The 20,277-nt window shown below is 31.1% G+C and overlaps 2 protein-coding genes across 4 annotated transcripts in view; one reads left to right on the top strand and one right to left on the bottom strand.

Annotated features, from left to right (window-relative positions):
- LOC129907866 (calcineurin-binding protein cabin-1-like) overlaps window positions 1-20,277 on the top strand; it is a 65,893-nt gene that overhangs the window by 21,220 nt on the left and 24,396 nt on the right. The gene's annotated exons all lie outside the window — the stretch shown is intronic.
- LOC129907867 (tyrosine-protein kinase transmembrane receptor Ror) overlaps window positions 452-20,277 on the bottom strand; it is a 28,221-nt gene continuing 8,395 nt past the window's right edge. The window contains exons 2-9 of the mRNA XM_055984287.1: window positions 4,067-4,112; window positions 3,868-4,013; window positions 3,026-3,679; window positions 2,745-2,958; window positions 2,488-2,683; window positions 1,977-2,424; window positions 1,789-1,921; window positions 452-1,725 (exon numbers count right to left, since the gene is read on the bottom strand). Coding sequence (XP_055840262.1) covers window positions 1,468-1,725; window positions 1,789-1,921; window positions 1,977-2,424; window positions 2,488-2,683; window positions 2,745-2,958; window positions 3,026-3,679; window positions 3,868-4,013; window positions 4,067-4,112 — 2,095 coding nt within the window. The 3' untranslated portion in view covers window positions 452-1,467. The remainder of the gene's footprint in view (window positions 1,726-1,788; window positions 1,922-1,976; window positions 2,425-2,487; window positions 2,684-2,744; window positions 2,959-3,025; window positions 3,680-3,867; window positions 4,014-4,066; window positions 4,113-20,277) is intronic.

Raw genomic sequence — 20,277 nt, 5'->3', positions numbered from 1 at the left:
TTCTTTTTCCCTCGATTATGTTAAAGTGGGTTACTGCATGTAAAATATATTTTATTTCAACCTACCTCTGTTTTTCAACCAGTCATTTAAATAAAAAGCTATTCAAACAAAAACCTAAATGAAATATTTTTGAACTTAATTTTGAGTTACAATCTTTTGAGTAATTATTACATTTTGTAGATTTTTTTTTTTGTTTTATAACATTTGTTTTATAAGTTTAAATTTAAAAAGATTTTTACTGATATATTTTTGTATGATATATTTTTTTTTTACATTAATAAATTCATTTGGTTATTCTATCCTCTATCATATTACAAAAACCAAATTTTTAAATATTTCTTTTTTATTTTTAGTGTAAAAAAAACTTATTTTGTATGTTTTTTTTTCTTACAATATATTTTAATTTAATTTAAATTTATTTTTATTAAATTAATGTTTATTAGGTTCTTAAGTTACAGTAACTGGAGACCTTAAACTAAATTGAACACTCCAGAAATAGTTGTGTGTTTTATTTTGATTTATTTATTTCGTCAATTAAAATGAGAGGGATATGATACAAAATTAAATTTTATAGGAAACTTTGTTGGCCCCCTGGTCAACCTTTTTTTTTATTAAAATTATTTCTTTTTTTTTTAATTTATCGATTATTTGTAAAATTATTATAAAACGGTATCTATTTAGTTTTTAGGTCTGTTGTAAGTAAAAATATATATATATATTTTTTACAAAAATGCATTCATTGCTGAGCAAATATTTTACCTGCACATTAAGTTCATTTGGTATAAAAAAGATAATCAGAAATGGTAAAGCCAGCTTGATTATGGATTTTCTTAAAATGGTTTATATGTTCTCTTATATTAAGTATTTAAAACGCTTCCTCTTTTGTGTGTTAAAATCGATGTTTTTAGAAATAATTTTCTTAACTTAAGTTAAGCTAAATTCGTTTAATCGAAGTTTTGAGAAGCAACAGGCAAGTTGCTAAGCAATGTTTTACATTTAGTATTTCTTTTTTTTTTCAAACATGTTTGTATGTTCTTGATAGCAGTTTGATTATGTAAGTACAGCTCCATTTAATAATTACTTTTAATGGTTAATATTGGGAAAATATTCCAAAACAACCTTTTATTTTTTATAAAAAAAAGAAGCAAAATTGGAACTTTTCTGTGAGACCCATTCTTTTATCGTTAAATACATCTGATTTTGATTAGTCTCGATCATGAAGGCGCTTATTACCTATTGGGTTTTAATTTTTCTTTCCTTTTATATTTTTTTCTATAACTTGTTACTGGATTTCAATTTCTGTACATATATTTTTTTCACTGGAAGTTTTTCGTTAAATATTAAAAAAAAAATAAACTTAAAATTATTTATATTTTTATTAAATATGAGTTTATGGTAATTTTTTTTTCAATAATTTCTATTAATGAGTGTGACTTAAAATTAACAGACCTTAGACCCTACAGAATCTTAATTCATTGCTAACGTTGAATTATTTGAATGGAAGGACTGCGTCATTTGTGATGGACATATCAATTTCTTCTGTGCTTGATGCCATACTTTTAAACGATGACTGATTTCAGAAAACGATGGCCTCCGTACGGATTGTTCATGCCAACATTCAATCATAAGAGAGTAAACAGCTGTTGGGCATGCTTCAGGACACGCAAGTAATTGGCGAGATCGAACCATATTGATAACTTCTTGATTGCTATGACCATAATAGGGCTAAAAAGAAACGATAATGTTATTTTAATTTTTGTTAAAAAATAATTCAAATTAATAATTTACCTGCATTCCATAACTGTAGATTTCCCAAAGAACAACTCCAAATGACCAAACATCACTTTCCGTTGTAAATTTACCATACAAAATTGATTCCGATGGCATCCATCGTACAGGTAACAATGATTTTGATTGAACCCTTAAATGAAAACATTAACAAAATGATCTTTACTTAACCGTCATTTTTTACTAACCGATAATAATCTGAGCTGTAAATATCTCGTGATAAGCCAAAATCTGATATTTTCACAGTAAGATCTTCACCGACTAGACAATTTCGTGCTGCCAAATCTCTATGGACATAATGATGTCCGGATAAATATTCCATGCCTTCGCTAATTTGCAAAGCGATATGTAAAAATTCCAATTGGCTCAAGCATTTGCTCTCTGTTGGTGAATTAGCGATTAGAAATTCATGTAAATCACCCTGAGACATGTATTCGAATAACATGCAAAATGGTTCTTTGTTAAGAACAACACCCAAAATGCAAACGATATTGTCATGTTTCAAATCGGATATCAATTCGATTTCACGACGAAAGTCTTGTTGAGTCTTGAGGGAAGCATTCTCTTTTAAAGCTTTAACAGCAACAAAAATTTTCTCACCAGTTGGTTGAGTTAGTTGGCCCTTGTAAACTTTACCTGGTGATATAAAAAGAATATTAAGTTAATTAGACAAAATGATATTTAATGATTCTTATATACCAAATGCTCCTTCTCCAATTTCTTCGACAAACTCGACATCCTGCAATGTATACTGGGACACTCGAAGCAGTGAACTTCTATCGAGGTTTTGAGCAAAACTTGAATTTTCATTTCCACCATATAAACGAGCCATTTCTAGTGATGAGTTCATTTGTGAGTTTCCATAAATATTTTTATCTGCATTTGGAGTGTTGATCTAAAGAGAAAAATTTTTTAAATATGAACCTGAAATTCCATTTCTATATTTTAAAACTAACATTTTGAATATTTGTCATTCCATCATTCATGTGTTTTTTATAGTAAACTATACCAGCATACAATAAGAGTATGCAAATAATTGTTGCAATCGATAGATAAATGTAAAACCATAACTCATCGGCACACTTTCTTATGTTACAATGTTCAATTATTTTCTCAAAAGACTTGTCATCTACGAAGCACCATGGTTTTTCTTCCGTTACTCCTGGATTTCTGACAAGTATATATAAAAATATGTTATATTTGATTTGTAACATTTATTTAATCAACTCCGTCCCACCTGCAGTAATTTTGTCCAGCAAGTTCTGGGTAATCGGATATTTCTTTCATCAACCATGACCATCGGAGACATGGTTTCCCCGAGGCTGAAACAGCTAATGTACCTCGATACTCTGAACCATATCCCCAATAACAATGTTCTTCTGGATTGACATCGATGGCAATTCCAAAAGAAGAACAATCACTGGCATGAGGCAAACTCTGACACTCTTCCAAGGGTAATTTCTGCCCAATAGTTGGATGTCTCTTTGCTATAGCATATTCCTTTTGACATAACTCATTCTCTAGCAATTCACATTCATCTCGACAAATACGTCTTAAATTTTCAGATTCACGTGTCGGTGGATATTGACTTGAAATCTCGCCAGTGAATATATCATCATAAGCTATTGTCGATTTACGCTTGAGAAATAATTTCCGTTCTTTGGTGTTTTTCTCAAGAAATCTTTTCCGTCTGCGATCGATTATATGATTTCCGATAGATGATTCATTATGTATTTGATGATGATTTTTCTTCGATGATTTGTTGCGTTCCTTGTGTGTGGCACGATTTGAAAAGTATAAAAGATTTGTACGTTCTGGAGTTCGGCAAATAGGCAGTGTACTGTAGCATAAACTTGGCAGTGCATATATTCTACAGTTTTGATTCATGTCTCTATAAAAAAAATGTATGTTGGTTAAAAGTTGTTGAATGTCAATTTTACGGGTTTGACTCGAGTCATGGCATTTTAGTGTGTAAGAAGTATAATTTCGTATAGTCAATGATTTTATTTTTGTTTCATGATTAAATTATAATTTCACACTTTTGACATATCTCGAGGCACAACCTTATTTAATACAAACTTTGATTCTTTGATGACGCCATAAGCGGCTTTAAGGCGTTCTTCTAATTCGTTGAGTGTTAAATTCGGTGGTATAAATACAGTCTCATTTTTGAGGTATTTCTCGCAAGTTGTGCCATTATAGACTTGGCATATTCCAATTGGGATCTTAAAAAAATTAAGTTTAAAAAATTTCTTTTAAGAACATTATTTATGCTTACTTCTTCATTTCCACTATCTAGATGAGCTTCTTGATCCGCAATAAAACTAAAAACAAAAAAAAGAAGAATAGACAGTAAATAAAGGCAAAATAAAAAAAGGAAACAATTGAAAATTTAGAGAAAAGAAGAGGTTTTGAGGGAGTTTTGGAATTTTGTTGTTATTTTTTTTTTAAAAAGGCTAGAAATTCGTTGAAAAAGAAAAACCTGACAACAGTGAGGCATTATAACATAGATTTTATTCCTCACGTTCAATACCCCGACTTTCAAACACAATTACAGTTCTATATATGCACAAAAAAAAAAAGACTTGTAAGTATTTATATAAATTATTTATGTTTGAAAATGTTTGATTTTTAATGAGTTAGTCATAAGTTGTCGCTGTAGTTCCATATCCGAGAAATTGGGTGTTATCGTCAGCAAAACAATGAAAAGGATTAGAAGTTATTCCTAAAATATCGTTGATGAAAAAGAGAAAAAGTGTGGGTTATAAGACGGAGCCTTATGGAACACAAGCATTAACGTCGTTGATATCTGATTTGTACCCATCTTAGTTAACTTGTATTGAGCGGTTTGAAAGATAATTTTCAATCCATTTGATCAGAAAATTGCCGAAACCATGAGTATAAATTTTTGACAAGAGAACTTGATGCCAGCCAAACCTTATCAAATGCCTGAGAAATATCGAGTGCAACAATTTTATTTTATTTTTTTTATCATTTCTTTTATTTTCTTCATCTCCACGCTTCAATCACCATGTTTTATTTGCTGTTTCAAAGTCTTCATCTAACAAGTTGTAAGTATTTCCCTTATAAACAACATGTTGATACAACACTTTTAAGAATGAAAGAGTTACGAGCAGCTTATAGTATAGGCTTTTAATCATGAAACTTCTGAAAATGACATTTTCGTCTGAGAACTTAAACAAAACGTTTGTTATAACTCCCAACAATTGCACGAGTATTATTAAGCCTATTGTAAAGGAATACGTACATAGGTAGAGAGGTACCTTCTTTTATTTGTTGAGAAGTTTTTTTTTTTTTTGTCTTTCTTTGCGGTGACATTTAATTTCAAACTGCAAGTGTAATGATGCTCCTACTCCCCTTTAGGTGTCTTCTTTAACGCTGATTGTTTCCTTTTTGTTTGCTCCTGGTAGAAGCAAACATGAATCATAATAAAGCCGTCAAAAGTGAAAAAAAAGAATTGAAAATAAGGATTGCAAGTTTTTTTTTTAAGTTTATTCTTTTCGCGTGCGGCATTTTAACGTTGTTCATACACAGAAGTTTTTTTTATGAGTACAGTAGAGGCTGTTTAATTGGTAGCGATACATCTCTATGAATTTAATAGAATTTTAAGCAGTAAAAGAATTATTTGCAAGATTGGGGAGCAAATTCTTTAAGAAAAAATTAAAACTGGTATAAAAAAATTGAAACAATATTAGGTACAACATTTTGGCGGCACGTAGATTTGAATCATGTCTGTAACAAAAATCTTGACAAAGATTTACGTTACTATAAATTTGGACACGATATTTGTCAAATAATAAAAAATAGGAATTACAAATCAAATTCGCAGAGTTTACATTTGAAGTATCATTTTACAATCTATCTGAAATTTAGGTATACAGATTATGAATGTTTCAGCTCTCTTGTGGGTGTCGGTTAAGTTAGGTTAGATTAAAGTGACTGTCTAACCCGACTCGTTTAGACCCTCATGTGTCCATTGTGATACCACAAAAAATACTTGCAATTTTGAAATTCTCCAGTCCAACCACTAGGAGCTTCTAATGAATAGGGGTAGAAATTTTAAGTATGTTTTTCACTCGAAGACAAGGGCCAGAGATTTAATTGCCTCCTGGCTGTCTGAGAAGTTCCGAATATCCGTTTTGCATATAAGGTTTTCTCTGAGATAATATAGGACTGCCGTATTTCCAGAATTTCCGGTTTAAACACGCTACAATAGTCTAGTAGGCGAAAGAGAATACCATTTTTCTGAAGATAACCACTTCCTAAGGCTTAATTGGCTTTAGAACCATCAGTGTAGAAGTGTAATGAGCCATTATCCAGGATGCTTCGATCCTCCCATACAGTTCTGAAGGGAATAGAAACCTGCAAATTATTTAAACTCGGGCGAAAAGTTGTTCAAGCTCAAAATATTCCCCTTCACTTCTTTGGGTACTACTTTTTATTTGGGTGAAATGCGAAAAAAATTGATAGCTCTTAATCACTTACTTTCTAGAGGAGTACAAAAAAAATAGTTTTAAGGAACTTCAAATTTAATTTAGGTGAAACTCGCAATATCCTTAATTGTGAGTTAAAATCACAGCAACTGGATTGACGCACGTTGTTGGTTTCAAGAATTCACACTATCAACATTTTAATATACAAACATCATGTTTTGTAAAAGTTTTTAAACCAACTAAAAAAAAGAGGCATTTATTCAGGTTTGACTGTACATGTTTTATTAATTTTTATTTAAACAACAATGATATGAAACACGCGAATGGTAGAAAATAAAAATCAATATTACACTTTTATATGAGTGAAAAATAAACAGTTAAAGCGAACGAACGAAAGAAACGACGACGATGACGGTATTTCTTCAATATGAAAAATGCTTTGCAATAAAATTCAATGAGTGTCGGTTAAGGCATTAAAGTAAAAAATAAATGTAAGTAAAAATAAAATATACATGCATATTATACAGGGAGTAGGTGTATGAGAGTACCAGTACACAAGTCACCCAACAAAACGAAAGGATCTTTCTCTGTTGTTAGCCATAAATACAAATGAAATTAACAGACATATGTAAGCTTTTATGGCGGGAAATACATATTAATTTTTTTTTTTCGTTTTTGAATTCATGGAATTCACTAGTTTGGGAGAAAAAAATGAGGAGGCCATGAAATGATTTTTTAATTAATTGATGAAAGAGAAAAATTAATGCCATTTTAAGTATTCACTATAAAATATATATTTTCATTCTCGAAATTAATTATATTTAATGGATTTTTTTATGGCTTTTGAACGAAAAAAATTGTTATATTTCAATGAGACGATTTGTTACTAAAATTAAAATATTAATTAGAGAAAGGACAACAGTTTACTCAAATAAAAGTGCCTTAAAATTACTGAATAGACACATGTTATCAACTGTGATACTCAACACATGTTATTCCACTCCTCAATTGTTTAGGGAGTTGAACATTAGCCACCACAGGATTGGTTTTAAATTGCAAAGATAAGATTACTTAGATAAAAATTCCGGTTGGGTTTTAAAGAGCTAATTATAGGAAACTATCATTTATCAACCAACGTTATAAAGCGGTTATTAGCGACCCATAATAATTTCAGATAATGGAGTCTCGGAGGAATTTGTAAATGCAATTTGCAGCAAAATTTTAAATGTTTTGATAACCTATGTACCTACCTATTAATGGATCCATAGATTTATCAATTGTAGAGAGCTATACATTAAAACATGATGTAGGTAAACGAATGTTGGTTCTTATATTTTGGTATGAAAATGTTTAAATATTTTATGTAATTCATCAATAAATTCTATAAATTTACTACAAAAAGGAAACAAAAGGATAATTGCATGCAGTAGTTTTTTGTTGAGACAGTAAAGGATGTGCTCACATTGAAGCATAACATTCTTAAATAAAAAAGGTTACAAAAATTATCTAAAATATACAAATCCTATTGTCTTCAAATGGAATACTAAAGACTAAGATACCTATTAAATTAATGCAATACAGAGCGTTTTACCTCAACCATTTATAAAAAACTGACACTAGCTTTTGTTAAAGGATACTTTCGTTGTTTCGAAATAAAAGCGAAATAAAATACCCAAGTGTTCCTAGACTATTTTTTTTATTTTCTCAAAAAAAAAAAAATATATTTAAAAAGAAGTCTCAATTTACAAAGTCCTTCTACATGGACAAACTTTTGTTAGACAATTTGAAGCTACCTCAGTCTACAAAATGCTGTCAACTTTATTTCTCAAAACTTTTCCTGAATGAAATTCCTATTAACTTTACAAAAAACTATTTTTGTTCTTTCTTTTTCATAATGTATATGAAGCTATCCTTCCTAAACCAAGTTTTGTACTATATTAGGTCGTATGGACTAAAATTATATATTTTTTATGTGTATGCGTGTGATGTATATATGTTTGTAGCAATGCTGCCAAATCTCATACATTTTTTAAGACTGCCAAATTTTAATAGCACCACCATCGTCGTCGTCAAAAATGTATTATATTTTCCCTCTCGAGGTTTTGTTTTTATGTTTCTGCATGAAATGCACTGGAAAATAAAATTTACACTGAATTATTATCCTTAGACATGCAATCAGTATTTAAATGTGCGTAGAATTATGTGCCTGGATAGGTATGTAGTATGTAGGTATAAACATATAATACGAGTGTACATAAAGTACTTTAGAAAAGGGAAGCAACGCATTAGCATTATATGGCGTGAATCACTCATTTCTAATTTACTTTGTCGTCCTGGTTGCTTTTATTAACTTATATCACGGAGTTGTGTTGGTTTTTTGAGTTGACATTTACTGGGTTGGAAGTAATTCATCAGTCGTCAGTTTTTAGATTTAATGGAATTTTATGCGTTTCAGTGTAACATGAGAGCTGTCACACCTTCATGCAGCGCTAGACAACTTTGCATTGCTTCCATTCCCCATTTCTTTTGTTTGTTTTTTCATTTGCATCAACTATTTTCCTAAGAGAAAAATGACTCCCTAGTGGGGTGTGTTTAAAGACTGAAAACTATGTACATTGAACTTCAAAACAAAAAAAAAAATGTTCTATTTCTTTATCAAGGGGGGGAAGAAAACTCTCATCAGTAAAGAATGAAAATAGATTCTCGTTTGTGGTTTCCGTTTTGTTTATATCTCCTTTGAGTATTCTAACTTTGTTTGTTAATGACTTTAAGTCGGCCATCCAAATAATCAATTGGCCCAGTTCTACATAGATTTAAGAGTATATATGCACATGGTTTAGAATACCCATTATTTATTTATTTATTTAGAATGCTTCTTCTTTGTCGATTTACCAAGTTTAAGGAAGAACTTTCTTTGTTTGTTATTTATTTATCATATTACGTTTGTATTTCACTTTCAACTGCTATCGTGCAGAAGAAAAGCCAAAGTGTAATGGAATTAAAACTGGGTGGACTTAAGTTTTAACAGGCCCGTCCACAATACATACTCCGAGTCTTGGGGTATTAATTCACCCAGGAAATTGAATACGTACTTTTTTTTTAAACAATAAATAAATTAACCAAGTGGTTCTGTGCTAATTGTTATTATTCATGCCTTTTTTTTTCCTTAAAATGTCAGCGGCATGAAGGACTCATTTTTTAATTCAATACAAATCTTTCTATTAATTAACTTTTTGGAATACAAAAAATAGTAAAATTATAGTTTTTTTTTTTTTTGTTTTCTTGAAGTTAAGTTTTAAAAAATACATGTCGCTGCCATGTTATTGAAATTAATGACTTACTATGATATTTGTTTCGACGTCAGAAACACAAACTCAACGAGAAAAGAGTAAAGTGGTTGAGGAAAACTTATATAAATTTTAAATCAGCAGTTATAAGTTAGAAGGAAGCACCTGAAAACTTACTGGTAACGATAAAATTGGCTTAGTGACATGTTTAAAAGTAAAAAACAAAATTATGACCTTTATTGCGATAATAAATGGTTGACCATCGCGATACGTGTGGATTAAAGAAAAAAAAAGACGTCAGTTTGGATGCAGCATTGAAGAGGGGTTTGTTCTAAGTATAAATCTCAAATTGCGTATTAATTGCTCTGGTTGGGCGTCCGCTATTTTGAGAAACGTTTCGGTCTCAATATCTCGAGAACGAGTTGTCGCACAGAAAATTTGCAACGTCTTTCCTGATTAGAAATGTAGTTATCTTTTTTTCTCTAGTCTAGTATATCAATTTCTTATAGGAGTAATATTTTCAAAGCTACAGCAGTATAAAGGTCAAAATCATGGAGGTGGAAAATTTCAGTATCTGTTTTATAAGAAAAATATCTCATTTTTACGCCTAGAGCGTTCCCGGAAATGAAGTTCCTGTGAATGACGTTTTGACCTTTAATATTTTTTGTTATTTTTTTAATATTGTTAAACGAAATATTATTACAAAAAATATTATAATGGCCTCGATTACCTACCAAAAATTAATCAAAATAAAAATAATGCATTTTATGAATTTTTTTTTTCCAAAGCATATATAAATATTTGAAGAATACTGTTCCCAGGGGGTGTTTAGAAAAGAAATATTTAAAAATAATTGACTTTAATATGTTTTTAAGCCATTTGAATTTCAGTTTTTGAGTTATGGACATGTCCGGGAACGCCTTTTTTTAGTAGATCTTCCAGTCATATAGATAACCCTCTGTAGGCACACCTCGTTTTTGCGAATTTGGTTTATACTTTTTCATGTCGCTAGAACTTTTTTCGGTCTCACTATTTTATAGAGAATCATGTATGAAATTGATGTAGAATATTCCGAGGAATTCGAATATTGTATTCACAATTCAAAAAAATGTATTTTCAACCTTAAAAAGACACTTTTTTGTGACCACTTTTAATTTTTGTCCTGCCAAATTCGCACCCGTGTGCCGAAAGAGGGATAAATATAATCCGCATCTGGTAAACAGTTCTTTAAAAAGTTCTTTTAAGGTGCCATTTATTTATCAGGGACTCAGAAGATCCCACATTAGAGGAATATATTTGTATTTCACTTTATTTTGAATTATTATTTATTCACTAAAAGAGTTTTCCATTTTTGTGTTTATTTGCCTATGAATAGCATGCGTAGGTTTTTCCAAACGAATTGATTTTAAACACATGAGTGTTCTGCGGTTGGGATAATAGGTTGGTATAAAATAAACGGGTAGGTAAATTTTAACGTTTGGCAATATTTCTGCAAATGATTATAATCATCAGTTTAACACACATATCTAACTCAAATCATATGCACATTTCACATATGACAACTTCATGGTTTAGTTTAACCATTGTATGCATTTTATTGTGTGCGGCATTATTTATGAAGTGATTATTGTGGTTTTTGTGTGTAAATTTGTTTTGACACACAATTGACACATTGACCGATCCACCATAAAATGGTTTTTATGCTTTATGGTTTGGAACATTTATATAAATTAGAGGTTTTTCTCAGGTGGAAATGTATCGTTGAACACAAAAGTTAAATGACAGGAAAAATGTTATATGGTGTTTATTTTTGGTTTTTTGGGAGAATGCGAATGATGATAAATCAATTCCATTGAACCAAAAGTATTTGGTGTGGGTACTTATTGGTATCGTACAAAATCATATTTTTTGTTAAAGGATAATACTGGATGAAAAGTGTAAAATAATGAACCCAATAAACTTCAATTTATTTAAAAAACTATAGCACCCGAAACAATGAAATCGTCCATTTTTATTTTTAATTAATTAAGTAATTAATTAATTAATCTTGTTATCAATATTTATGTACATAAATACTCGTGGTATGTACGCAAGTACACAAAAAACTGACTTCATTAAAGCATTGAGTTGCTAATTAGGTAATTTAAACCTTAAACAATCCTATTTTAAATGCTCTATCAGGAACCAAAAATCATTAAAAACACCTTTCTCCTATATACACCAATTAAAATGACGTTAAACCAAATCTAGCCATTCACCTTTTCCCATATAAACATCCAATTACGATTAAGTTGATGTAACCTAACTTATAGCGCCCCCATGCACCCAACCCATAGGTTAATACGCACATAAAACCCCATTCACCCTGTGTGCAGAATATTTGTGGAACACACAACAAAAACTAACCGCTTAACATGGTTACACTTTGTCAATGATACTCACATCAAACGTGTATTTCATTACGCCCCCCACATTCCCTTTGTAAATAAAATTAAAAAAAAAATTTTTTTTAATGCTATGCTTGAGGAAAGGAAGGAGGTTAAATAATATTCAACCGGATTGAGCTTCCACTCTAGGAAAATTTTTCATTCATTCGCAGTGTTTTCACCCGGTGAAGCGCTAAAAACCCTATCAAAAGCTTGTGCTATTGACACAGTACTCATAAGTTGATGGTTTTGCTTCTTTAATGACATTACTCTAGTGTAAATTATATAAAATACATGACATCTACAATTCTACATTCATGTAGAACATACTATTGTATACGTAGGTAGTATTATATTTTTCAAAATGAAATTTCCCTATACACATGACTAAGTGTGACCTAAATTTATTCGAAAACACCACCACCATCACCCAACCCATCCTTTCTTTCACAGGAATCCATCCACAACGAAACTAATTGCTAGCAACGAGCAGCTAGCAGAGAAGTGGTGTACTTTTGAAATTAAAATACCTCACTAGTGAATTGGAAAAAAAAAAAAACAAAGTGAAAATTCTCTATGGAAATATGTGCAAGTGGTTTTTCAAAGTAGAACGTAAAAAAAAAAATGAAAACTATACAAAAAAAACATGTATGAGTTGAACATGAACATTTGTATACATAGAGTGGAGGCTAGAGATTTTTTTTTTGCTTGCAGTCTGAAGTTTGCCTTTTGACAGTTTTTAAATTTGCACAAATGTCAAAAGCACATATGCAGTTCACCACAGATTGGTAGGTAAATCAAAATGCAACCACCATGATAAAAAAGTTTACATTACTGCCGCTGTCCTACTCTTGTGAGTTCACCCGACTTTTCGTCCTCATTATAATAAGTAGTTTAATTTTTTTTTTTTTTGTATTCAGACTATTTCGTCTGCGTTCAAATTTTGATTCATAATTCCGGTAGCTGTGATTTTTCTGGAATTTGTTGATTATTATTAAATGAGGTTTTTGAACTTGAGTTAAAAAAAAATCTAATGCGAAATCCATGTAAAAAAAACCTTAGATCTTATACCAAGTTGTATCAGAAAGTTGTATGAACCTCATTTGAACAAGGGGGCATGTAGGATAATAAAATTACTCTGCCCCAAGAACCAATGTATACCTACTTTCTTGAAGGTTTTAGGGGTTCTAAACTCGAATCCGAAGATAGAAAACAGGGGCGTACACACCATTGGGGTTAGCGGGACGGTGCCCCAAGGCCCCCGACACCCCATGGCCCAGTCTGGAAACAAAGCAAAGAAGGCACGTTATTATAAAAGTAACGAAGCCAAAAGATTAGATATTTGACATGAATCACTTCAGACACAAGAAAAACGAATGATATTCTTCAGTGTAATGCATAAAGAATTGGTAGCCAGTAACATAATATTTCATCTAAAAAAAATAGTACCTCAGGGGACCCAAAAAAATAAATGGTTCTTTTTTTTTAAAGAAAAAATATAATATTATGCTTGGGCCCCAAAAAATTTTATTTGAATTATCTAAGCGAACAACAAATAATACATAAATACGTTTGTTTGCATTTTTTATAACGGTAATATTTCAAGAACGGAGGCTAATAAATTTTTTTTTGACTTCATATGAAGAAAATTTTATTTTGATTCTTGTTTCAAAAATCTTATTGACCAGTGTAAAGCTAAAACTTCCACTTCGATAATCTGGTAGGGGGAAGAGAGGTCAAATCCTTTTTTTTCTAAAAAATATTCCACTTCGCACACCGGTTTTCGAGCCATCAGTCATCAATGTCGATGTGTATTGAATCATCTTCAAAGATGGTAGGGTCCTATCCCATACAGATCTTGAAGCGATGGTAACAGGGAAATTTTTATCGAGTACCAATATTGGGATGTGATGCATTCTAAACTTGGACAATTTAACTGCTATGCCACTCTATAAATTAGCTTTGAAATAAGTAACTGCTATATTTTCGAGAGGTGTAAAGCTTATTCGTATGTCAAGGGCTTCAAAGGGAGTTGCTCTTGGGCGCCATTTACACAAATTCGTTGGAATTTGAACAAGTTTGTTATACATAGTTTATCACTTTATTCAGTGTCTAGTACGCCTTAGTATGTAGATGAGCATCGGTCTAATAATGCCCTAATAGTGAGCAATATTAGGACACTAAGAGAGAATTCTCATTTACAGCCCATACCTTTTTTAAGTTATAGGTACTTCTTCACTACAATTTGATTTGTCTTCTTCTTTATTTGTTTGATATACGTCAACTTTTCATTTGATAGAACTCATATTTCTGCCGGAAGAAATTCTTTGGGCTAAATTTGTCAAGGTGGGGAAATTCTTTACTCTCTCGTGAGCGCTCTCTTCTACACAATTTTTGAAGTTGGGAACAGACTCGGACCAAAAATAACCAAATATTACTAAATTCGGCAGTTTCAAACTGAGTGTGGAACGGACCTGTTAACTAACTCAGCGATTACATCGAATTATGGTTTGATCCTTATCCTATACTAAATTTCAAAAGGCATGTTCACACGATTACGAAAAAAGCTTTGATATCAGTAAAATTTTGTTTGCATGAGAAAAGTCCCATTTTAAGATTTTTAAACCGTTTTTCAATATTGAGCCTCCGCAACTATTTTTCAATAAACAATTATTCTGATTAGATAGAGTATTTTCTCATAAAGAGAACTAATTCCATCCAAATTTGTTAACACCGTTACAGATTAGGTTGAAACAAACTTCCTAACGTTATAGAATAATCTCCAAAAACAGTCAAAAAACGATATTATCTAAAAAATCGTGGACGTGATAGGGTTTTTCGTATTCGAATTTAGAAAACCAAAACGTTTAAGACAGTTTAATTCGTGGCCAGTATTTAAGACAAGATATGCGTTCTTCAAATAAAGCTTTTTAGCTTGTTTTTTTTTTTTGAGTTGTAGCCCAGGGAAATTAGTAATTTAAATCGCATTTTTCGCGGGACAAAATTTTTTTCATGGAATGTGTTCGGGTGGTTGTCCTTATCATAAAAGTCAATTTGTTGGGATAATTGGAGTTTGGGAACAGCCGCCATCTTGGAAAAGAGATTGGTATCGTTTTTATTGAATAGCTCCATTGTTATTCATTTTAACAAAAAATGACAAAGGTAAGACTTATTAACAATAAAATTATCTAAGAAATGATATACAAAACAATTCTGTGAGTTGATTAAATAAAATTTTATAGTTGGTCAAAGTGCGGGTTTGTATCGCAAGGTTGGGACAAAATGACATTTTTTCATATATCTGACGAACTTTTGATTTGTTTGGATAATTCTTCAAGAATGAATTGTAGTACTTATAATTACCTATAAAATGAGCCCACAATCGTTATTGTCACCATCGTATTGTAGAAGTAATCTAACTCCGAAACTCTCCATGTACTAGTCAAAAGTAAGAAACAAGCTGTTTTTTTGCTGGTAGGCCGAGAAAATTTTGGGAGTAGAGGTATAACCAAAATATAAGTACGCAGTTTTGCAGCCATACGCGTGTTAATGTCGATTTCGAAGGTCTGACAACTCTAATTTTGTGCTTTATACGGTTTTTGGGGGGTTAAATAACGTAAGTTTTCCAGGTAATGAGAATGGGCTAAATTTATACTATTTGAAATTATAAATATACAAGCTGATGCTCTATTATTTTTCCTAAATCTGAACACCCCAATCTTGAGGATGTGACCAATAGAACTATATATAAGCCTTTTATACGATTATGTTTTAGAAGTTTTTTTTGTTTAGATTTTTGTTTGTTTATTTGAATTGAAAAGCCTGATATGGTTAGTTAAAAAAGCTTATATCGTGAGTTCTATTAACCCCATAGCCGAGATTGAGGTGTCCAAATTTAGGAAAAATAATAGAGCATCAGCTTGTATATTTAAAATTTCAAATAGTATAAATTTAGCCCATTCACGTTAACTGGAAAACTTATGTTATCTAACCCCCCAAAAACCGTATGAAGCCAAAAATTAGAGTTGTTAGACCTTTGAAATCGACATAAACACGAGTATGGCTGCAAAACTGCGTACTTATATTTTGGTTATACCTCTACTCCCAAAATTATCTCGGCCTACTAGCAAAAAACTAGCTTTTTTCTCACTTTTGACTAGTACATGGAGAGTTTCGGAGTTAGAGTACTTCTACAATACGATGGTTACAATAACGATTGTGGGCTCATTTTATAGGTAATTATAAGTACTACAATTCATTCTTGAAGAATTATCCAAACAAATCAAAAGTTCGTCAGATATATGAAAAAATGTCATTTTGTCCTAACCTTGCGATACAAACCCGCACTTTGACCAACTATAAAATTTTATTTAATCAACTCACGGAATTGTTTTGTATATCATTTCTTAGATAATTTTATTGTTAATAAGTCTTACCTTTGTCATTTTTTGTTAAAATGAATAACAATGGAGCTATTCAATAAAAACGATACCAATCTCTTTTCCAAGATGGCGGCTGTTCCCAAACTCCAATTATCCCAACAAATTGACTTTTATGATAAGGACAACCACCCGAACACATTCCATGAAAAAAATTTTGTCCCGCGAAAAATGCGATTTCATGCCCATATTTTGACTAATTTCCCTGAGCTATTGGTGTAGTTTGAAAAATGAGAGTATGGAAATCTTCCATAATAATGGAAATCATTATTATGGAACTAAAACCCAGATACTTATTAAGTACGAGTATAATTTGAAAGATTGGTGACCATTATTATAATCCTACCTCAAAGTCGTTAATGATTATTCACTCTAAACTTCTATTTGGGCGTTCTCATATACTATACAGTACCATGTACTTTAAATTCCAACATTACACGAAAAGAAAATTCAAATTTAAAGTGATTCATTATAGCATGTCATCAAAAAGGATACAATGAAATTTAAGATAAAATGCAGTTAGCAGTCAGCAGTTTTCTCCTCGTTATTTCCACCCCATTTAAGGATAATAATCGTTTAGAAAGACAGCGAGAAAGCCAAACACCATCCAATCCATCTCCACTTCCACTTCCTTTTACGAAAGGGTGGTCCTGTGGTTATATAGTGGTTGCGTATATAGCGTATCGTTGTAGGTATATAGCATCTAAACGTCAAATGATGCCCATCTATTGGAAATTATTATGGAAGTGCATTGATTCGGATTTCCAGTCACAGTTCACAGACCACCAGACCAGACAGTAGGGTGCCAATGACTATGGTGATGGCAAAAAGATTCAGTGACAACGTTTAACGAATTGATTTTACCCTCACATCACAAATTGGTAAAAGAAAACCGACAAAGAAAATTCCGGATAGAAAAAAAAAAAAGCAAAGAACACAACGCAACGACTTTATACGTTATACTACGTTGTCAGCCATTTAAAAGGAGAAACTTAATAAAATATCAAATTTTCCACACCCTAGATTTTTTTTTTTTTTTTTTGACATCCCCAGTGCCATATGGGTGGGAATTTCGAACTGTGGGAAGTGGGAGAGATGACGATGGCAGATTTTTACTCTACTTATCATCTGAGTGGCTGCATATGAATGGAATTTAGGGTACATGCCTTTGTAGGATGTGTGTATCTATTTGAGTTTATTTTCTCGTCATCGATTATGTTTTGATAAAGAGCTGTCTTTTTGATGGGGATGTGAGATGTGTTGTGTGTGTTGAAATGATGTGTATCAGATTGAATGACGTTTTTTTTTTTGTTTCCTTTTGTATTCTCTTATAGAAAAGAAGATGTTTCAAATTCAATTATACTAAGTGTTACTGTTAAAGTATAATGTATATTTGTTTTGTATACATAAAATTTGAACATTAGAAAAGTTTTTTCCAGTCTTTTATGTGTTGTATTTGAAGCGAACAGTATTTATATAAAGCTTAACTGAAAATTGATTGGCAGCATATTGACAAACAGAAAAATATCTAAAGCTGTTGTCAACAATCATATAAGCTTTAAATATTAAATTCATAAATTTGATTCAATTGGTTAACTTAGTGACCGATTATCAGTGAAGAGTTTACTTTGAGTTAACAGCGGATAAGGTAATCCTGAACACAAATTAGTTCAGAGTTAGTGCAGAGCAGACATGGCAGCTTTTCAACAGAGGATTAACTAATTTTTGAGTTTTCAAAAAATTTGTTCTATAGATCAAATTTTTCTAACGAACATTAGAAGAGTTCGATGGTAGGGTCACTCTAGACTTCTCTGGTATCCTCCGTTTTAAGAGCTATAATTTTTGAAATCCGATCATATGAATCAAATATAAAAAATAATGAACAAAAAGAAAAACAATTACCAACCAGTTCGCTACTATCTGCGCCAGTATTAAATAAATACATTTCTGACTCTTTGAGTTCACGAAGAAGGAAGTCTTAGTGAAGTGACTTTAAAAGTCTTATGGCGAATTTCATATAGCTCTTTTAAAGATTTATCAGGCTTTTACGTCCTACAATTACATTTGATCCATACAAATAACGTCATTTAAAAATTTAAAAGCCTTTTAAATGTTTATGAAATCGGCCAGTAACAAACTCCCAACTTTATTCGTGTAGGTAATTTGTTTGCAAGATTGAAGGCGAGGAGGCCTACAACTTTGTGCCGATATGACAATGATACTCCAAAAATTACTGACAATATAAATTTAAAAACTTATTTTTGCAAAATTTCTCCTCTGGCCTTAGCAAACCGGAAGTGCACTTTATAAACTTTTAATTGAATTATAAACCTACTCATAGGATTTTTGCGCAACAAATTATCATTTAATATGCTATAATTTTGGACATTAAAAAAATAATATCTTTCTTAGGTATATTCTTCCGCTAACTTAAGACTTATTTAAGTGGAATTTTGAAAAACAAAAAGCAGTTTACACAGTAAAAAAAATTTGGATACCAGTTAAATCTATTTTTTTTAATCATTTCAGATTTTGTCCGCTTACTTTAGACTTACTAAAGCGGAAAGTTCAATAATTTAAAAACCAGGCGAGCTACAAATTTTCGGTTTGCGTTTATTAGCGTTTAATTAGTTCCGATTTCTAGCATATTTTTTTATCCCGCTACAAAGTAAGGTTAAATTTTTATTTTAAATGTAAATTTAAGAGAATTCATTGAAAACTTAAGGTAGAAGGTGAATTTGATTTGCAAATGGGTGAACTTGATTTCAAAATTTATGATATTAAAATGTATGTAAAAAGATGAAATTTGTTTCCTACATCGCACATTGAGAAAGATAGTGTCAAAACTCAAAAAGTGTCGATTTTGAAATAGATCGATATTCGAGTTCGCAAGGTCACGATTTACATTCGTGCTAAACCGGCGCGGCGTGACTCTATCGCAAAAGAGCAGAAGCCTTTTATTTTCAAAATACCTATTGACCAATATAAATTAATCAGTTAATGCCATTACAAGTGGGTATTAATATTAAAAAAAAACTAATAAAATCGGTGGAAATCCAGTTATAGAATGTGTACCATCTTTATCCCTAACATCACAGATGTCTAAATTTGTAGGAAAAAATCCTATTATCTTTCGAAACTATATCTATTTCCAAATATTCCTGAAATAATTATGTTTTCTTTTTTAGTGAAACTTTTCTCCATTGACATCGAGCAAGTAAAAAGAAAGTTTAATACTTGTGGTTCTTTTATGAGAAATTTAATGAAATATCAAAAGTATTTTTTTTCCATCATACAGAAAAAAAATCAATATTGATAAAAATAGAATAAAAATGTTTCCTAATTTGAAAACTTAAAAAAAAGTTTCGAATCTACATTATAGGTACTTTTCTCTCGAAAATGTTAAACTTCAAGTACCACAAAAATTATTGAACTTTCAATTCAATTTGAAAAGTTTTGCCGTTTCCTTTTCATTTTTTTTTTTTTCATTTCTTTTCAAACTAAAAAGTTATTTTTGTTCCTGGTATTTTGTATACAAAGTATTTAGCCCACAAGAATAAAAGTCTTCAACTCTTTTTTTGGATTCAATATTATATTCTTGTTGAGAAAAGTCTCTACTTCAGTATCACATAAACTGAAGTGAACTACTTACAGATTTCGACCTTTATTTTGAAGGGCTTGTCCCATAAAAATATATAAACTCACAAAACTCTCAACCCCAAGCTAATTCTTTGGGTTTAAGTACTCTTATAAACCAAATCGGCATATATATACATGTACTCATGAGTAAAAAGGACAATGAATCAAAGAAGCTAAGCATGTACACGTTTCTGGTAAGGCGCTGACAATTTCAAGTAAAAACCCATTCACAAAAGGGACACAA

The sequence above is a fragment of the Episyrphus balteatus genome, chromosome 1 (assembly GCF_945859705.1).
Source record: "Episyrphus balteatus chromosome 1, idEpiBalt1.1, whole genome shotgun sequence".
In the NCBI taxonomy this organism is placed as follows: Eukaryota; Metazoa; Arthropoda; class Insecta; order Diptera; family Syrphidae; genus Episyrphus; species Episyrphus balteatus.
The sequence above is the reverse complement of the archived record's forward strand: the minus strand, read 5'-3'. Positions and strand labels throughout refer to the sequence as shown.